At 42.0% G+C, this 16,598-nt stretch overlaps 2 protein-coding genes across 3 annotated transcripts; one reads left to right on the top strand and one right to left on the bottom strand.

Annotated features, from left to right (window-relative positions):
• Positions 1-124: 124 nt before the first annotated feature.
• Positions 125-3,757, top strand: f2r (coagulation factor II (thrombin) receptor). Of its 2 annotated transcripts, none has more exons than XM_071352795.1 (2): positions 125-348; positions 1,056-3,757. In XM_071352795.1, exons 1-2 carry the CDS (start codon positions 279-281, stop codon positions 2,240-2,242), a joined length of 1,257 nt encoding a protein of 418 aa, XP_071208896.1. In that variant the 5' UTR covers positions 125-278; the 3' UTR covers positions 2,243-3,757. The 2 variants fall into 2 exon arrangements, with proteins under 2 accessions (XP_071208896.1, XP_071208897.1); XM_071352796.1 differs by having other exon boundaries at positions 147-348; positions 1,033-3,757.
• A 1,515-nt stretch (positions 3,758-5,272) lies between these two features.
• LOC139545242 (300 kDa antigen AG231-like) lies at positions 5,273-14,878 on the bottom strand. Its single transcript, XM_071352797.1, has 6 exons — positions 14,634-14,878; positions 13,711-13,853; positions 13,466-13,530; positions 12,778-12,888; positions 10,653-10,754; positions 5,273-6,120 (listed from the first exon to the last, which is right to left on the bottom strand). The coding sequence occupies exons 1-6, from the start codon at positions 14,742-14,744 to the stop codon at positions 5,546-5,548; spliced, it is 1,107 nt and encodes a 368-aa protein (XP_071208898.1). The 5' UTR covers positions 14,745-14,878; the 3' UTR covers positions 5,273-5,545.
• Positions 14,879-16,598: the final 1,720 nt, after the last annotated feature.

Below are 16,598 nucleotides of genomic sequence, written 5' to 3'. Positions count from 1 at the left end.
GGTTGTAAAGATGGTTGTATACGTGACTGAATAGACACGTTTTAACTCCTGTCTGTATTAATTAATCACTCGAGAGTAGGCGAGGCTTTTTACGACCCCTTTTTTTGATGGAGTCAGCCTTTTCAAAACCAATGTGTCTTTTGGTGCTGCGCTGACTGTACGAAGGCTTACGGCAGTTTCCCTCACAAAAAAAAATATTTTTAAATATTTTCTTTGTCTTAAGTTTAATGAAACGTTTGCCTGCTAAATCAATTTAGAATAAGAGTGAATTTACAGTCATGGTTTATTGGATTGTTGCGACGTTGGCCCTTTATGCTCTCCAAACTTCAGCATATGTGCCACACAATGGTAAGTAAAATGCCTTGATGTTTTTTCTTTGTCTTTATTTTCATAGATCAGTTAAACATTGAAATTATTTGTTTTACATTATGAGGAGATATTGACCCTTCTGCTCTTTAGCAGTTTTACGAAGCACTTTGGGTTTTGAAATGTGCCCAATTGCGTTGCTCATTGTCGAGGCTAAATTTTTTTTTTAAAGATTAACAAAAACAGCAGTTTCAATGGCGAACATTTATTTTTTACCGCCATAAAAATGTTTACGAAAATGAAGATGTGAACTTTACGGGATTTGAAGACAATTGCGATGAACACCTACGTATAGCTCAACACGAAAAGTTCTTTCAAACTTTGTACACAATTTAGAAAAATGTGTTAGTATATTCAACATATTTACCCCCTGACTCAAACTGCCACTTGTAGGCTATATCCAGGGGTTTTCCAATGTCGTTTTTTCATGCAGAAAGGGCGCATGGAAAGATGTGAAAATTAATTATGACAAACCTTTTGTGTTCAGTATGTTAATTATCCTCGACCCTGGTAGGACAGCATGCAGAGTAGACTATACTTACACTCGATTGTCTTTGCTGTGGCATGTTCGCAATAGCACCGCCACTTTACATGTTATGCTATATCTCATCTCACCGTTCATTAGGCACTTTATAATGAAGAGCACATACTGTTATTTTTACTCAGCTCCTGTTGTCTGTCTCTCTCAGACTCCAGACTCAACCTGAGGACGTTTGCAGGGATCTTCCTGTCGGTGACTGATGAGCCCATCGACTACATAGGGCTGGATGTACAGGAGGGCAGTGGCTCAGGGATGGGCCAGGAGCCAGTGAAGAAGCAGGAGCATGGCCATCACGGCCCTCGTCGCTCCACCAAGATCGTCATCTCTGAGGAGGCCCGCAGCTTCCTCCAGGGTCGCCTAGCAACGGCCTTCGTCCCCACAGTCTACACCCTGGTCCTCATTATCAGCGTCCCCCTCAACCTGATTGCCGTGGTGATGTTTGTGCGTCGTATCCGTCCGAGGAAGCCGGCAGTGATCTACATGCTGAACCTGGCCAGTGCCGACCTCCTCTTCGCCCTGCTGCTCCCCTTCAGGATCTCATACCATTTCCACGGCAACAACTGGGTTTATGGCCCCTTCATGTGTCGCCTGGTGACAGCGGCCTTCTACTGCAACATGTATTGCTCTGTCCTGCTCATGATGTGCATCAGCATCGACCGCTTCCTGGCGGTGGTCTACCCCATGGACTCCCTGACGTGGCGTAGTCCACAGACAGCCGCCGTGGTCTGTGGCGCCATGTGGCTGTTGGCCTTGGGAGGAGTGACCCCCCTCCTTCTCTCCAGACAGACCATCCACCTCCCGGATGTGGGCATCACCACCTGCCACGACGTGCAGGATGTAGACAAGCTCCGTGCTTACTTCCTCTACTTCTTCCCCATTTACTCCTCCATCTTCTTCTTCATCCCTCTGGTGTTCACTGCTGTGTGCTACGTCCGTATTGTGCAGGCCCTGGCCGCGGCCAACGTGGAGAACCGCTCCAGGAAGTCTCGTGCGGTGGTGATGGCGGTGACAGTGCTGGTGGTGTTTGTGGCCTGCTTCACCCCCACCAACGTCATCCTCCTGGTGCACTACCTCAAGCTGGCCCACGGACGCAGCGACAGCTCCTACCAGGCCTACCTGCTCTCCATGTGTGTGGGCAGCATTAGTTGCTGCCTGGACCCCCTCATCTACTACTTTGGTTCGTCCCAGTGCCAGAGACAGGTGGCAGCTCTGCTGGGCTGCAGACAGGCTGGGCCAGGAGCAGAGCTAAGCTCTCAGACAGGCAGTACCAGGACCAGCAGGCTGGAGAGCATTCAGAGCACTGTGGGCAGTCATTACAGGAAGCTCATGGCCTGACGCCTTGGGACTGCGAATTCGAACAGACTCTAGGGCTGCATCTCGATAGTCTAGAGCAGGGTTTCTTAAACTATGTGTCGTAACCCAAAGTGGGCCCTGGGCATGTGAGAGGTATGTCGCTAGTTATGATCTGAATCTATAATCACTCGGGCTGTCAAACTAAAACATTTCATCGAGTTCATCGCAGAATTTGGTGTGATTAATTGCGATAAATCGCAAATTCTGAATGATCTAAAATTGAGCTGTAATTTACCATTGCTTCTAATACAAAAACCATTACAAGAATATTGACAACGTGATTTTGTCCAAAGTAACGGTAAGCAAAATCCATTAAATTGATAAAGCACACTTTCTTTAACCTCAATGTCAACTTGTTTTGACATCGCATTGTTGTTTTTAGCAGTGTAGATGATGTATTTTGGTTGCCTGACGACTCAAACTGAATTATTCCGCTGCTCTATGTTCAACTACATACTTCAGTCAGACTGCCATCGTTGAAGTCGTTTGTGGTGACGTCAAAATGAGGGGTGTTGAACAAAATAAAGTCATCAGAGATTGGTTTGTCTCTAACCAATCAGAGTATCAAAGCCAATGACGAATTTTCTACATGCCGCTAATACCCACGTGTTCTTGCTCTGGCCCAACGTAACTGATTAACTCTGACAGCCCTATTAATCACACACTATTTCTTCTTCATGTGGGTCTTTGGAGGATGATTTTGGTCACTAGAGGACGGTCAATTTCTCATTTGGGTCTCGAGCTGAAAAGGTTAGAGAACCCCTGGTCTAGGATGTCTTCGTCTCCTCCCTCATCTATTTCCCTTCATCTGCACTGATTTAAGACATTATATAGATGAAGGCAACATATGGATGCCTACCAGGCATTTGCGCTCACCTGTCCAGTACCTTTAGAACAATGCAGATGAAAGTAAGGAGACAAGGAGAGGACACCACATAAGAGTATTGAGATGCAGCCACTGTTTACCCTGTCCACCTTGTCAAGTGAGGGAGCTTGAATTTATTGCACTTCTTTTTTTGATTGTCTTAATTGTTTTTTCATAGTTTGCGTTAAGTCAAGCCATATTTTAATGCCAGTCTACTGATATTTACAAATCTATAAATGCTTTGTTACTGCAGATACTGTATATTGAGTAATGCTTAAGGCAAAATTCTGGAAACATTCAATAAATTCCCAGGTTTTCCAGAAGTCCTGGTTGGAGGGATCCGGGAATCCTCCAACTAGGATTTTGGGAAAACCATAGAATTTATTGAAAGTTCACATAATTTTGTAACCTTAGTAAATAATACTGTTTAGTGTGCACTCTATACATATACAGTGTGTTGGGAAAGTAATCAGACCCCTTGACTTTTTCCATATTTTGTTATGTTACAGCCTTATTTTAAAATTGATTTTCCTCATCAATCTACACCCAATACCCCATAATCACAAAGCAAAAACAGGTTTTTCAACAAAAGAAATGTGTAAATGTATTAAAAATTTAAAACAGATACCTTATTTACATATTCAGACCCTTTGCTATTTGACTTGAAATTGAGCTCAGTTGCATCCTGTTTCCATTGAGTATCCTTGAGATGTTTCTACAACTTGATTGGAGTCCAACTGTGGTAAATTTAATTGATTGGACATGATTTGGAAAGGCACACACTTAAGGTCACACAGTTGACAGTACATGTCAGATAAAAAAACAAGCCATGATGTTGAGGAAATTGTCCGTAGAGCTCCAAGACAGGTTTGTCACGAGGCACAGATCTGGGGAAGAGTACCAAAATATTTCTGAGGTAATGAAGTTCCCCAAGAACACAGTGGCCTCCATCATTCTTAAATGGAAGAAGTTTGGAACCACCAAAACTCTTCCTAGAGCTGGTCGCCTGGCCAAACTGAGCAATCGGGGGAGAAGGACCATCTATGCAGCACTCCACCAATCAGACCTTAATGGTAGAGTGGCCAGACGGAAGCAATCCTCGGTAAAAGGCACATGACAGCCCGCTTGGAGTTTGCCAAAAGGCACCTCAAGGACCATGAGGAACAAGATTCTCTGGTCTGATGAAACCAAGATTGAACTCTTTGGCCTGAATGCCAAGCGTCATGTCTGGAGGAAACCTGGCATCATCCCTACGGTGAAGCATGGGGTGGGAGCATCATGCTGTGGGGATGTTTTTCAGCGGCAGGGACTGGGAGACTTGTGAGGATCGAGGGAAAGATGAACAGAGCAAAGTACAGAGAGATCCTTGACTTAAACCTGCTCCAGAGAGCTCAGAACCTCAGACTGGGGAGAAGGTTCATCTTACAACAGGACAACGACCCTGAACACACAGCCAAGACAACGCAGGATTGGCTTCGGGACAAGTCTGAATGTCCTTGAGTGACCCTGCCAGAGCCCGGATTTGAACCAGATCGAACGTCTCTGGAGAGACCTGAAAATAGCTCCCCATCCAACCTGACATATCTTGAGAGGATCTGCAGAGAAGAATGGGAGAAACTCCCCAAATACAGGTATGCCAAGCTTGTAGCGTCCTACCCAAGAAGACTTGAGGCTGTAATCGCTGCCAAAGGTGCTTCAACAAAATACAGAGTAAACCCCAAAGTACAGAGTACCTCAACAAAACCCCAAATTACGGAATTTCTCATGGAAGAATCCCTTCAATAGAGTTGTAGAATCTATGCCAAGGTGGATTGAAGCTGTTCTGGCTCGTGGTGCCCAATGCCCTATTAAGACACTTAATGTTGCTGTTTCCTTTGTTTTGGCAGTTACCTGTATATTACTATGCGCTCTATATAAACGTTTAAGAAATAGTCCATTTTGACATGCAGTGTCTCAAAACCACAATATTAACATGAATAGTTTACAGTGGCTGTCTCTACACATTTCAAGTTAAGTATGAAAGTAGTTTGCGGTTGTCTGATTTCTTAACTCCCCGCTAACGTAGACGTGTACAGGAAGTTTTACATTGTATAACCAATGTTACATTTTATTCAGATCTTATTACTTCAATGGAATTAGTTACAAAATGAGTTTGAATGTCTTTATTTAAATGTCTGTTTGGACAGTTATATTGAACTGTTATCACTGTGACTATCAAAGAAACAGTAAAAAGACATGAAAACATTCACGGTAAAAACATTAGCATTTTTTATCATTACATGGTCATATCACTCTCCTTGTGTATGTAAGACATGATTTAAAGTGAATGAAAGTACATGTCATATTTGGTTAGATAGTTCTGGGATCAAAGTTCCACTAAAGAGATGTTGGGCACAATAGTGAGGATCTGGTTGTTTTGCTCAATCCATAGTCTTCTCTTCCTCTGTAGTCGGATTCTTCTCTGTAGTCTTCTCTTCCTCTGTAGTCGGATTCTTCTCCGTAGTCTTCTCTTCCTCTGTAGTTGGATTCTTCTCTGTAGTCTTCTCTTCCTCTGTAGTCGGATTCTTCTCCGTAGTCTTCTCTTCCTCTGTAGTTGGATTCTTCTCTGTAGTCTTCTCTTCCTCTGTAGTCGGATTCTTCTCCGTAGTCTTCTCTTCCTCTGTAGTCGGATTCTTCTCTGTAGTCTTCTCTTCCTCTGTAGTCGGATTCTTCTCCGTAGTCTTCTCTTCCTCTGTAGTTGGATTCTTCTCTGTAGTCTTCTCTTCCTCTGTAGTCGGATTCTTCTCCGTAGTCTTCTCTTCCTCTGTAGTCGGATTCTTCTCCTTGATCTTCTCTTCCTCTGTAGTCGGATTCTTCTCCGTAGTCTTCTCTTCCTCTGTAGTCGGCTTCTCCTCCGTAGTCGCCTCCTCCACTATAGTCTTCTCTTCCTCTGTAGTCGGCTTCTCTTCCATAGTATCCTCATCCACCATCTTCTCGTTGTCATCAGGGCACAGCTCTGAAATAAAGAGGATGTAAAGATTAGATACAAACATGTATCTACTAACCCTCAGTGTCACAGAGGAAGTTTGTTTTATTGCCATTTCCTGACTAAATTGCATATCCTCTAGAATTCAGGCCATACTTGCTCTCAGCTATGCGTCATTACCACAGGAAAACGAGGATGCTTTATATGTAGATAACAAAAAGGACACAGCATTTTTATTATGCTTGTAATGTCTCCCCCTTGTGGTTTTGCATGGTTATGACTAGAGGTCGACCGATTATACGGAATGGCCGATTAATTAGGGCCGATTTCAAGTTTTCATAACAATTGGAAATCGGTATTTTTGGACACCGATTTGGCCGATTTTATTTTTATTTTTTACACCTTTATTTATCCTTTTTAACTCGGCAAGTCAGTTAAGAACACATTCTTATTTTCAATGACGGCCTAGGAACGGTGGGTTAACTGCCTTGTTCAGGGGCAGAATGACAGATTTTTACCTTGTCAGCTCGGGGATTCAATCTTGCAACCTTACAGTTAACTAGTCCAATGCTCTAACCACCTGATTACATTGCACTCCACGAGGAGACTGCCTGTTACGCGAATGCAGTAAGAAGCCAAGGTAAGTTGCTAGCTAGCATTAAACTTATCTTATAAAAAACAATCAATCAATCATAATCACTAGTTAACTACACATGGTTGATGATATTACTAGTTTATCTAGCGTGTCCTGCGTTGTATATAATCGATGCGGTGCATATTTGTAAAAAGGACTGTCGTTGCTCCAATGTGTACCTAACCATAAACATCAATGCCTTTCTTAAAATCAATACACAAGTATATATTTTTTAAACATGCATATTTAGTTAATATTGCCTGCTAACATGACTCGTTGCGAACTGTGAAGACTATTTCTTCCTGACAAAGACAGCCAACTTCGCCAAACGGGATGATTTGTGGTCCCGTGTGGTCCCGTGTGGCTCAGTTGGTAGAGCATGGCGCTTGCAACGCCAGGGTTGTGGGTTCATTCCCCACGGGGGGACCAGGATGAATATGTATGAACTTTCCAATTTGTAAGTCGCTCTGGATAAGAGCGTCTGCTAAATGACTTAAATGTAAATGTAATGATTTAACAAAAGCGCATTTGCGAAAAAAGCCCAATCGTTGCACGACTGTACCTAACCATAAACATCAATGCATTTCTTAAAATCAATACACAGAAGTATATATTTTTAAACCTGCATATTTAGCTAAAAGAAATCCAGGTTAGCAGGCAATATTAACCAGGTGAAATTGTGTCTCTTCTCTTGCGTTCATTGCACACAGAGTCAGTGTATATGCAACAGTTTGGGCCGCCTAATTTGCCAGAATTTTACGTAATTATGACATAACATTGAAGGTTGTGCAATGTAACAGGAATATTTAGACTTAGGGATGCCACCCGTTAGATAAAATACGGAAAGGTTCTGTATTTCACTGAAAGAGTAAACGTCTTGTTTTCGAGATGATAGTTTCCGGATTCGACCATATTAATGACCTAAGGCTCGTATTTCTGTGTGTTATTATGTTATAATTAAGTCTATGATTTGATAGAGCAGTCTGACTGAGCGGTGGTAGGCACCAGCAGGCTCATAAGCATTCATTCAAACAGCACTTTCGTGCGTTTTGCAAGCAGCTCTTCGCTGTGCTTCAAGCATTGAGCTGTTTATGACTTCAAGCCTATCAACTCCCGAGATTAGGCTGGTGTAACGCTAATAGCGTTTCAAACGTCACTCGCTCTGAGACTTGGAGTGGTTGTTCCCCTTGCTCTGCATGGGTAACGCTGCTTCGAGGGTGGCTGTTGTCGATGTGTTCCTGGTTCGAGCCCAGGTAGGGGCGAGGAGAGGGACGGAAGCTATACTGTTACACTAGCAATACTAAACTGCCTATAAGAACATCCAATAGTCAAAGGTATATGAAATACAAATCGTATAGAGAGAAATAGTCCTATAATTCCTATAATAACTACAACCTAAAACTTCTTACCTGGGAATATTGAAGACTCATGTTAAAAAGAACCACCAGCTTTCATATGTTCTCATGTTCTGAGCAAGGAACTTAAAACTTAGCTTTTTTACATGGCACATATTGAACTTTTACTTTCTTCTCCAACTCTTTGTTTTTGCATTATTTAAACCAAATTGAACATGTTTCATTATTTATTTGAGGCTAAATTGATAATATTGATGTATTATATAAAGTTTTTAAAAAGTGTTCATTCAGTATTGTTGTAATTGTCATTATTACAAATAATTTTTTTTTTAAATCGGCTGATTAATCGGTATCAGCTTTTTTTGGTCCTCCAATAATCGGTATCGGTATCGGCGTTGAAAAATCATAATCGGTAGACCTCTAGTTATGACACAGACCGTAGTTCACCCGTGGTGGGTCTGTGATAATGGCCATTGGTCTTTGCAGTAATTTCAACTTAGATCTTAACCTCTAATTCCTCCCAAACCCGGATCCGGGAGCACCCCCCACAGTAAAAAAGCTGACTAGCATAGCCTAGCATAGCGTCACAAGTAAATACTAGCATCTAAATATCATTAAATCACAAGTCCAAGACACCAGATGAAAGATACACATCTTGTGAATCCAGCCATCATTTCTGATTTTTAAAATGTTTTACAGGGAAGACACAATATGTAAATCTATTAGCTAACCACGTTAGCAAAAGACACCACTTTTTTTACTCCACCACTTTTTTACTCCATCAGTAGCCATCACTAATTCGACCAAATAAAGATATAAATAGCCACTAACCAAGAAACAACTTCATAAGATGACAGTCTGATAACATATTTATTGTATAGCATATGTTTTTTTAGAAAAATGTGCATATTTCAGGTATAAATCACAGTTCTACATTGCAGCTGCAATCTGAAATAGTGCCGAAGCTGCCAGAATAATTACAGAGACCAACGTCAAATACCTAATTACTCATCTTAAAACATTTCTGAAAAATACACAGCGTACAGCAAATGAAAGCCCAACATCTTGTGAATCCAGCCAATATGTCAGATTTTTTAAAGTGTTTTACAGCGAAAACACAATATAGCATTATATTAGCTTAGCACAATAGCCAGAAACACAAGCAATTTACCAGCAGCACAGGTTAGCGATCGTAACAATACAGCAAAAAATATATAATTTTGGACTAACCTTGACATACTTCGTCAGATGACAGTCCTGTAACATCATATTACACAATGCATATAGGTTTTGTTCGAAAATGTGCATATTTAGCAGCACAAATCGTTGTTATACAATGTGATCAGTGGCAACAGGTCATGCATTCTGGCCGGCGCCATCTTGGAAAGGCACCTAAGTTTATGATTATTTATCGATTAGATTGACTAAAAAATACAGGTTGGACAGCAAATGAAAGATGCATTAGTTATTAATGCAACCGCTGAGTTAGATTTTTAAAATTAACGTTACTAGACATACAGTGTGCGTTACAGCCAGACTAGTGCCGCAATAACGGCGGACAATGCGTTTACATTTTTCCACATAAATACGGAATAACATCATAAATAGTTCTTACTTTTGGACGAGCTTCCATCAGAATCTTGGGCAAGGTGTCCTTTGTCCAAAATAATCGTTGCTTGGTTGTAAAACGTCGTCTTCAACTTCGGAATTAGCAGCTAACAATAGCTATGTGGCCACAACATTCCCAAATCCCCAAAACGCAATACTAAGGAAATTCCGAAAATAGCAATATACTCGCATAAACTGATATAACTCGGTTTAAAATAACTTCGTTATGATGTTTCTAACACCTATATCGAATTAAATTACAGACGGATATAGCTAAGGCCGATAACTGAGCGTTTCAAAATGCCATCTTGAGGTCTTGCTTTGCGCAATGACGAACGACGAAAAGAGAGCGCACTTCGTTCCTTGGCCTTTTATAAGCTCTGAGAACTACGTAGACACTCCATTCCACTTCTCATTGGTTACTGACATCCAGGGGAAGGCGGGTGCAGTTCATGTCGACCCATAGGATACATACAGAGCTTTAAACTGATCTGAGAACAGAGCCTCGTTTTCAGACCTTCGCAGTTCCTGTCATGGATTTCGCTGCAGAAAGAGTTCTGGTTCACCCACAGACATAATTCAAACGGTTTTAGAAACTAGAGATTGTTTTCTATCCAATAGTAATAATAATATGCATATTGTACGAGCAAGAATTGAGTACGAGGTAGTTTAATTTGGGAACGATAAATGTCCAAGTTGAAACAGCACCCCCTGTAGTGTCAAGAGGTTTTAAAGGTGCCGAAAACAAGTTGAGCCTGTATATTGCTATGGAACTAGACCCTGACCATGGAATGGCCATCGTTTTTTCCTCTGTCTGCTCAAGATACAGTTAGAGAGGTACTTGTGAATGCTCATATGATTCAATTCCCCTCAAACACAGTGACAATTTAGACAAGCTTAACCTTTTATTGATTTTTCAGCATCTATAACAAATAAATAGATGAGGCGCGAAGAGAATCGCTGACCTGTTTCTCCATCATAGGTGTGGTGTGTCTCTGGGAAGTTCAGGCACTCTGCCTGGTTCTTATAGGTGTCCAGGTATGTGGGATCCATTTTCCCTGACCTTGCTGAAAGAGAGGGGGGAGGGAGGCTGGTAAGCTGTCCAAACAGTAACTTGCTTGTGAACTCTTTTAGGGCTAGTAACAGACAACAAAAAGCTCTTCTTCCATTGTCTTTCAAAACAATGCGTTGAACTCGCTGGTTACTGAAATAGTGACCCCTTTGACAGAAAGATACTGTTTCAACACCTTATCGATGTAGGGTCAACTTTCACAATGCCCTGTCTGGAGTACAGCCTGCCTACAGTCGTGGCCAAAAGTTTTGAGAATGACACAAATATTAATTTTTACAAAGTCTGCTGCCTCAGTGTCTTTAGATATTTTTGTCAGATGTTACTATGGAGTATTGATGTATAATTACAAGCATTTCATAAGTGTCAAAGGCTTTTATTGACAATTACATGAAGTTGATGCAAAGAGTCAATATTTGCAGTGTTGACCCTTCTTTTTCAAGACCTCTGCAATCTGCCCTGGCATGCTGTCAATTAACTTCTGGGCCACATCCTGACTGATGGCAGCCCATTCTTGCATAATCAATGCTTGGAGTTTGTCAGAATTTGTGGGGTTTTGTTTGTCCACCCGCCTCTTGAGGATTGACCACAAATTCTCAATGGAATTAAGGTCTGGGGAGTTTCCTGGCCATGGACCCAAAATACCAATGTTTTGTTCCCCGAGCCACTTAGTTATCACTTTTGCCTTATGGCAAGGTGCTCCATCATGCTGGAAAAGGCATTGTTCGTCACCAAACTGTTCCTGGATGGTTGTGAGAAGTTGCTCTCGGAGGATGTGTTGGTACCATTCTTTATTCATGGCTGTGTTCTTAGGCAAAATTGTGAGTGAGCCCACTCCCTTGGCTGAGAAGCAACCCCACACATGAATGGTCTCAGGATGCTTTACTGTTGGCATGACACAGGACTGATGGTAGCGCTCACCTTGTCTTCTCCGGACAAGCTTTTTTCCGGATGCCCCAAACAATCGGAAAGGGGATTCATCAGAGAAAATGACTTTACCCCAGTCCTCAGCAGTCCAATCCCTGTACCTTTTGCAGAATATCAGTCTGTCCCTGATGTTTTTCCTGGAGAGAAGTGGCTTCTTTGCTGCCCTTCTTGACACCAGGCCATCCTCCAAAAGCCTTCACCTCACTGTGCGTGCAGATGCACTCACACCTGCCTGCTGCCATTCCTGAGCAAGCTCTGTACTGGTGATGCCCCGATCCCGCAGCTGAATCAACTTTAGGAGACGGTCTTGGCGCTTGCTGGACTTTCTTGGGCGCCCTGAAGCCTTCTTCACAACACTTGAACCGCTCTCCTTGAAGTTCTTGATGATCTGATAAATGGTTGATTTAGGTGCAATCTTACTGGCAGCAATATCCTTGCCTGTGAAGCCCTTTTTTGCAAAGCAATGATGACGGCACGTGTTTCCTTGCAGGTAACCATGTTTGACAGAGGAAGAACAGTGATTCCAAGCACCACCCTCCTTTTGAAGCTTCCAGTCTGTTATTCGAACTCAATCAGCATGACAGAGTGATCTCCAGCCTTGTCTTCGTCAACACTCACACCTGTGTTAACGAGAGAATCACTGACATGATGGCAGCTGGTCCTTTTGTGGCAGGGCTGAAATGCAGTGGAAATGTTTTTGGGGGATTCAGTTAATTTGCATGGCAAAGAGGGACTTTGCAATTAATTGCAATTCATCTGACCACTCTTCATAACATTCTGGAGTATATGCAAATTGCCATCATACAAACTGAGGCAGGAGACTTTGTGAAAATTAATATTTGTTTCATTCTCAAAACTTTTGGCCACAACTGTACACTGCTACTATTTATCAACATCAATGAGTGGGGCCCGCTTGGGGCTAGCTTCGTCCCAGATCTGTATGTGCTTAAACAAACTCTGATTATCATTGTCATGCCATACATTTTGGTCATGACACTGAACCAACACAGCAGTTAGGAGTCGGTTAAAGCACATCCAGATGGGTCCAGGCTAGTTTGGGAGTGTACTCAAATTGATTGATTGAGTGGACTTACTAAACAGGAGTAGGTATCTGCCAGTGATGTCTCCATTACGAGAGGTGTCTGACCATAGCAGGCAGTCATGGCAGGTCTCCAGGTACTGACCTTTGTGTTCAGACAAATGAACTGTGGATCCACAAAATGATCCATTATGATTAGGACATTTGGTAACACTTCTTTAGGCCTGTTTCAGCTAATACTTCCCAGAATTCAACACATTTGGTAAAATCTTATACCTAATGTCAGGTTACGTTTTGGTGCTTGTTTTAGTGATTACCAAATAAACTACAATATAATTATTAGATAATTAACGTTACAAAGTTGCAAAATATTTACCATGTCATTTCCAAGTACCTGAAAAATATCTAACTAAAATAAAGTGTAACAGTATTTTATTCTTTGAATCTTTACAGGCTTATCATCATGAAATAAAGTGAAGACATAGCATGGTATATTGATAAGGCACAGGGTACAGTACAATGTACGTAATAAATAGGCAAGTGGATAAAGTCCCTATTATTGAGCAGCTAAATGATTCCATCATTAAGATGTAGAGCACTAGCCTGGTTGCCAAATTTGTCTGTTTCTGCTTCAGCCAACTCGCTCCTTTGTTGATGTCCTATTTGGCATAATGCCATAGGAGGGTGTTGGCTAACGCACAGACAGATCTGGCGAGCAGGCTAGTAGAGCACGGGTCACTTACTGTGAACTGTGGAGGTGGTGCCGGAGATGGTAGCATTTGTTGCACCCACAACGCATTTGCCATCACTGATAGATATTTAGGAAAACTTGTTAGCATAAAGTAGGTGCCAACCTGAGACATTCTCGTTGCTTTCCGAGAAAGGTGAAATGAAATGTCTACCATTGCAGATACTTTCCTAATATTTTTTAACGCCCAATGACATTCGTTACAGTCCACATTCATATCCACAACCTAACCAGACTTACATGCGGTCTCCCCAACGTAGTGTGACTACTTGTTGGTCAGATGTAGCCGACAGGTCTATCCAGGAGCTTTTCAGAGTCCCCAAAGCTTTTTGGAAGACTGAATGATCCGTAGACCCCATCACATACACCCATTTACCATAGATCTACCAGTCACAGACAAGGAAAAACCCATGAGTTTCAAACCATCTTCATTGCAGTATCCTTAACCTAACTTGGACCATTTGAAGTTGAAAAAAAACAATAGGTACACTCTTAGAATAAAGGGTTCTTTGAGTTTCCCCATAGGAGAACCCTTTTGGTTACATGTAGAACCCTCTATGGAAAGGGTTCAACATGTAACCAAAAAGGGTTCTCCTATGGGGACAGCCGAAGAACCCTTTAAGGTTCTAGATAGCACCTTTTTTTCTAAGAGTGTAGTGTAGTACAAATGTATTATCTTAATTTGATCACTCTTTTGTTGCTGAGAATATTCCTACGCTGCAGGAAATGCAAATGAGCTTTGTGATTTACATAAATTAACTGAAAACCCGTACTAACACACAGTTATATTAACAGTATTGCACTTTTCATGTAGGCTACTTTTGGCCAGCTAATAGCCGAACCAGTGATCAAGCAACATTATGGACTAAATGTTTGAATCCTTTTGCTGCAGGATTTCTTTGATATGACAATACTGGCAAAATTAAGATCCTAAATCTGTATGTATACTTCACAGCATCTGTCACTGTCCCAAAATAAATAATCACACTTTCATTTGCCACAAATAGGTCTTATTTGTAAAATAAATGGCTGTGTCTCAAAATGACACCTTCCCCAGAGTCTTTGGCTCTGGCCAAAGTAGGTTTTCTGGATAGGGAGTAGTGTCATCTGCGACGTAGTCATTAAGTCTAAAGATCATGTTTAGTACTATGATCACAACTTACCTCAGTATGGTCCTCCAGTACCAGGGGTTTGACCAGTTCTTTACAGAGCGGTGCAGATGCAGCATTCAGAGAAGCTAGAGCTAGGAGAGCTACGACCAGCTGGACAGACATAGTGAAAGATGACAGACAAAGAGAGATGGAGCAGAGACACGGGAGACGATAGTACAGTACAGCCAGAGCAGAACACCTCTACTTCTGAAGCATGTGCTTCACAGAGGCTTAGACAAAGCACTGTTGCGTAAGGGGCTAAGTGGAGGAGGAAGAGGAGGGGAGGTTTTCAACAGGCTTCAATGCTTGAATGGATAAGTTAAGGCCCTAAATCAGCATTCATATCCAGACTTTTCTTATATAACTCTGAATGGTTGTCCCCTCCCTGACTGAGTGGACACCATCTATTAGCTAGGGACCAGAACACTAAATAGAAACGTCTGTATGGGAATACTGCCCTTGAATTAATTCAAACAGACAGCCTGGAAACCAGCTAAATGACGACGACCAGTCTGGTGAGGTAACTTTTTACAACAAGCTAAATAATTAATCAAATGATCAATAGGGTGGAGAGTGTCTGGATTGGTATAGAACTACTGTAAAACAATGTTGCAGGATGAAGAGGGAGGAAGCCCTTGGTTTGGTGTATGTGCACATGGATTTATTTGCACATGAGGCCTACACTTTCTCATGGTTCACCTGGCAACCAACTGCCTTGGTCCCAAAACAAAATAGCTTTTCTTTGGACCGTTTTGTTGTGCCCTTTTGTCTCATTTGGCATAAAGATGTAACAATGTGCTAACCCTTAGGAACCAATAAATTAATTCAGGGTGAGGGCTACATGGAAGCTGAAACAGGTAGCAATTTAAATAGATTGTAATGAAAGATGCCCCAGATGATGTGTCTGAAATAGCCTAATCCACTAATTTGAAGGGGCATCAACATACTTTTGTATATACAGTGGGGCAAAAAAGTATTTAGTCAGCCACCAATTGTGCAAGTTCTCCCCCTTAAAAAGATGAGAGAGGCCTGTAATTTTCATCATAGGTACACTTCAACTATGACAGACAAAATGAGAAAAAAAATCCAGAAAATCACATTGTAGGATTTTTTATGAATTTATTTGCAAATGATGGTGGAAAATAAGTATTTGGTCACCTACAAACAAGCAAGATTTCTGGCTCTCACAGACCTGTAACTTCTTCTTTAAGAGGCTCCTCTGTCCTCCACTCGTTACCTGTATTAATCGCACCTGTTTGAACTTGTTATCAGTATAAAAGACACCTGTCCACAACCTCAAACAGTCACACTCCAAACTCCACTATGGCCAAGACCAAAGAGCTGTCAAAGGACACCAGAAACAAAATTGTAGACCTGCACCAGGCTGGGAAGACTAAATCTGCAATAGGTAAGCAGCTCGGTTTGAAGAAATCAACTGTGGGAGCAATTATTAGGAAATGGAAGACATACAAGACCACTGATAATCTCCCTCGATCTGGGGCTCCACGCAAGATCTCACCCCGTGGGGTCAAAATGATCACAAGAACGGTGAGCAAAAATCCCAGAACCACACGGGGGGACCTAGTGAATGACCTGCAGAGAGCTGGGACCAAAGTAACAAAGCCTACCATCAGTAACACACTACGCCGCCAGGGACTCAAATCCTGCAGTGCCAGACGTGTCCCCCTGCTTAAGCCAGTACATGTCCAGGCCCGTCTGAAGTTTGCTAGAGAGCATTTGGATGATCCAGAAGAAGATTGGGAGAATGTCATATGGTCAGATGAAACCAAAGTAGAACTTTTTGGTAAAAACTCAACTCGTCGTGTTTGGAGGACAAAGAATGCTGAGTTGCATCCAAATAACACCATACCTACTGTGAAGCATGGGGGTGGAAACATCATGCTTTGGGGCTGTTTTTCCGCAAAGGGACGAGGACGACTGATCCGTGTAAAGGAAAGAATGAATGTGGCCATGTAC

This window comes from Salvelinus alpinus, chromosome 19, assembly GCF_045679555.1.
Source record: "Salvelinus alpinus chromosome 19, SLU_Salpinus.1, whole genome shotgun sequence".
Classification (NCBI taxonomy): Eukaryota; Metazoa; Chordata; class Actinopteri; order Salmoniformes; family Salmonidae; genus Salvelinus; species Salvelinus alpinus.
This window is presented reverse-complemented; position numbering and strand designations above follow the sequence as displayed.

What these genes read in the sequence shown, in the direction of transcription:
- f2r (XM_071352795.1), top strand. Translation starts at nt 279, where the DNA reads ATGGTTTATTGGATTGTTGCGACGTTGGCCCTTTATGCTCTCCAAACT. An exon ending in AGCATATGTGCCACACAATG is followed by an intron (nt 349 to 1,055) that starts GTAAGTAAAATG and finishes TGTCTCTCTCAG; the next exon opens with ACTCCAGACTCAACCTGAGG.
- LOC139545242 (XM_071352797.1), bottom strand. Translation starts at nt 14,744, where the DNA reads ATGTCTGTCCAGCTGGTCGTAGCTCTCCTAGCTCTAGCTTCTCTGAAT. An exon ending in TACTGGAGGACCATACTGAG is followed by an intron (nt 13,854 to 14,633) that starts GTAAGTTGTGAT and finishes TGTGACTGGTAG; the next exon opens with ATCTATGGTAAATGGGTGTA. An exon ending in CACCTATGATGGAGAAACAG is followed by an intron (nt 6,121 to 10,652) that starts GTCAGCGATTCT and finishes TCTTTATTTCAG; the next exon opens with AGCTGTGCCCTGATGACAAC.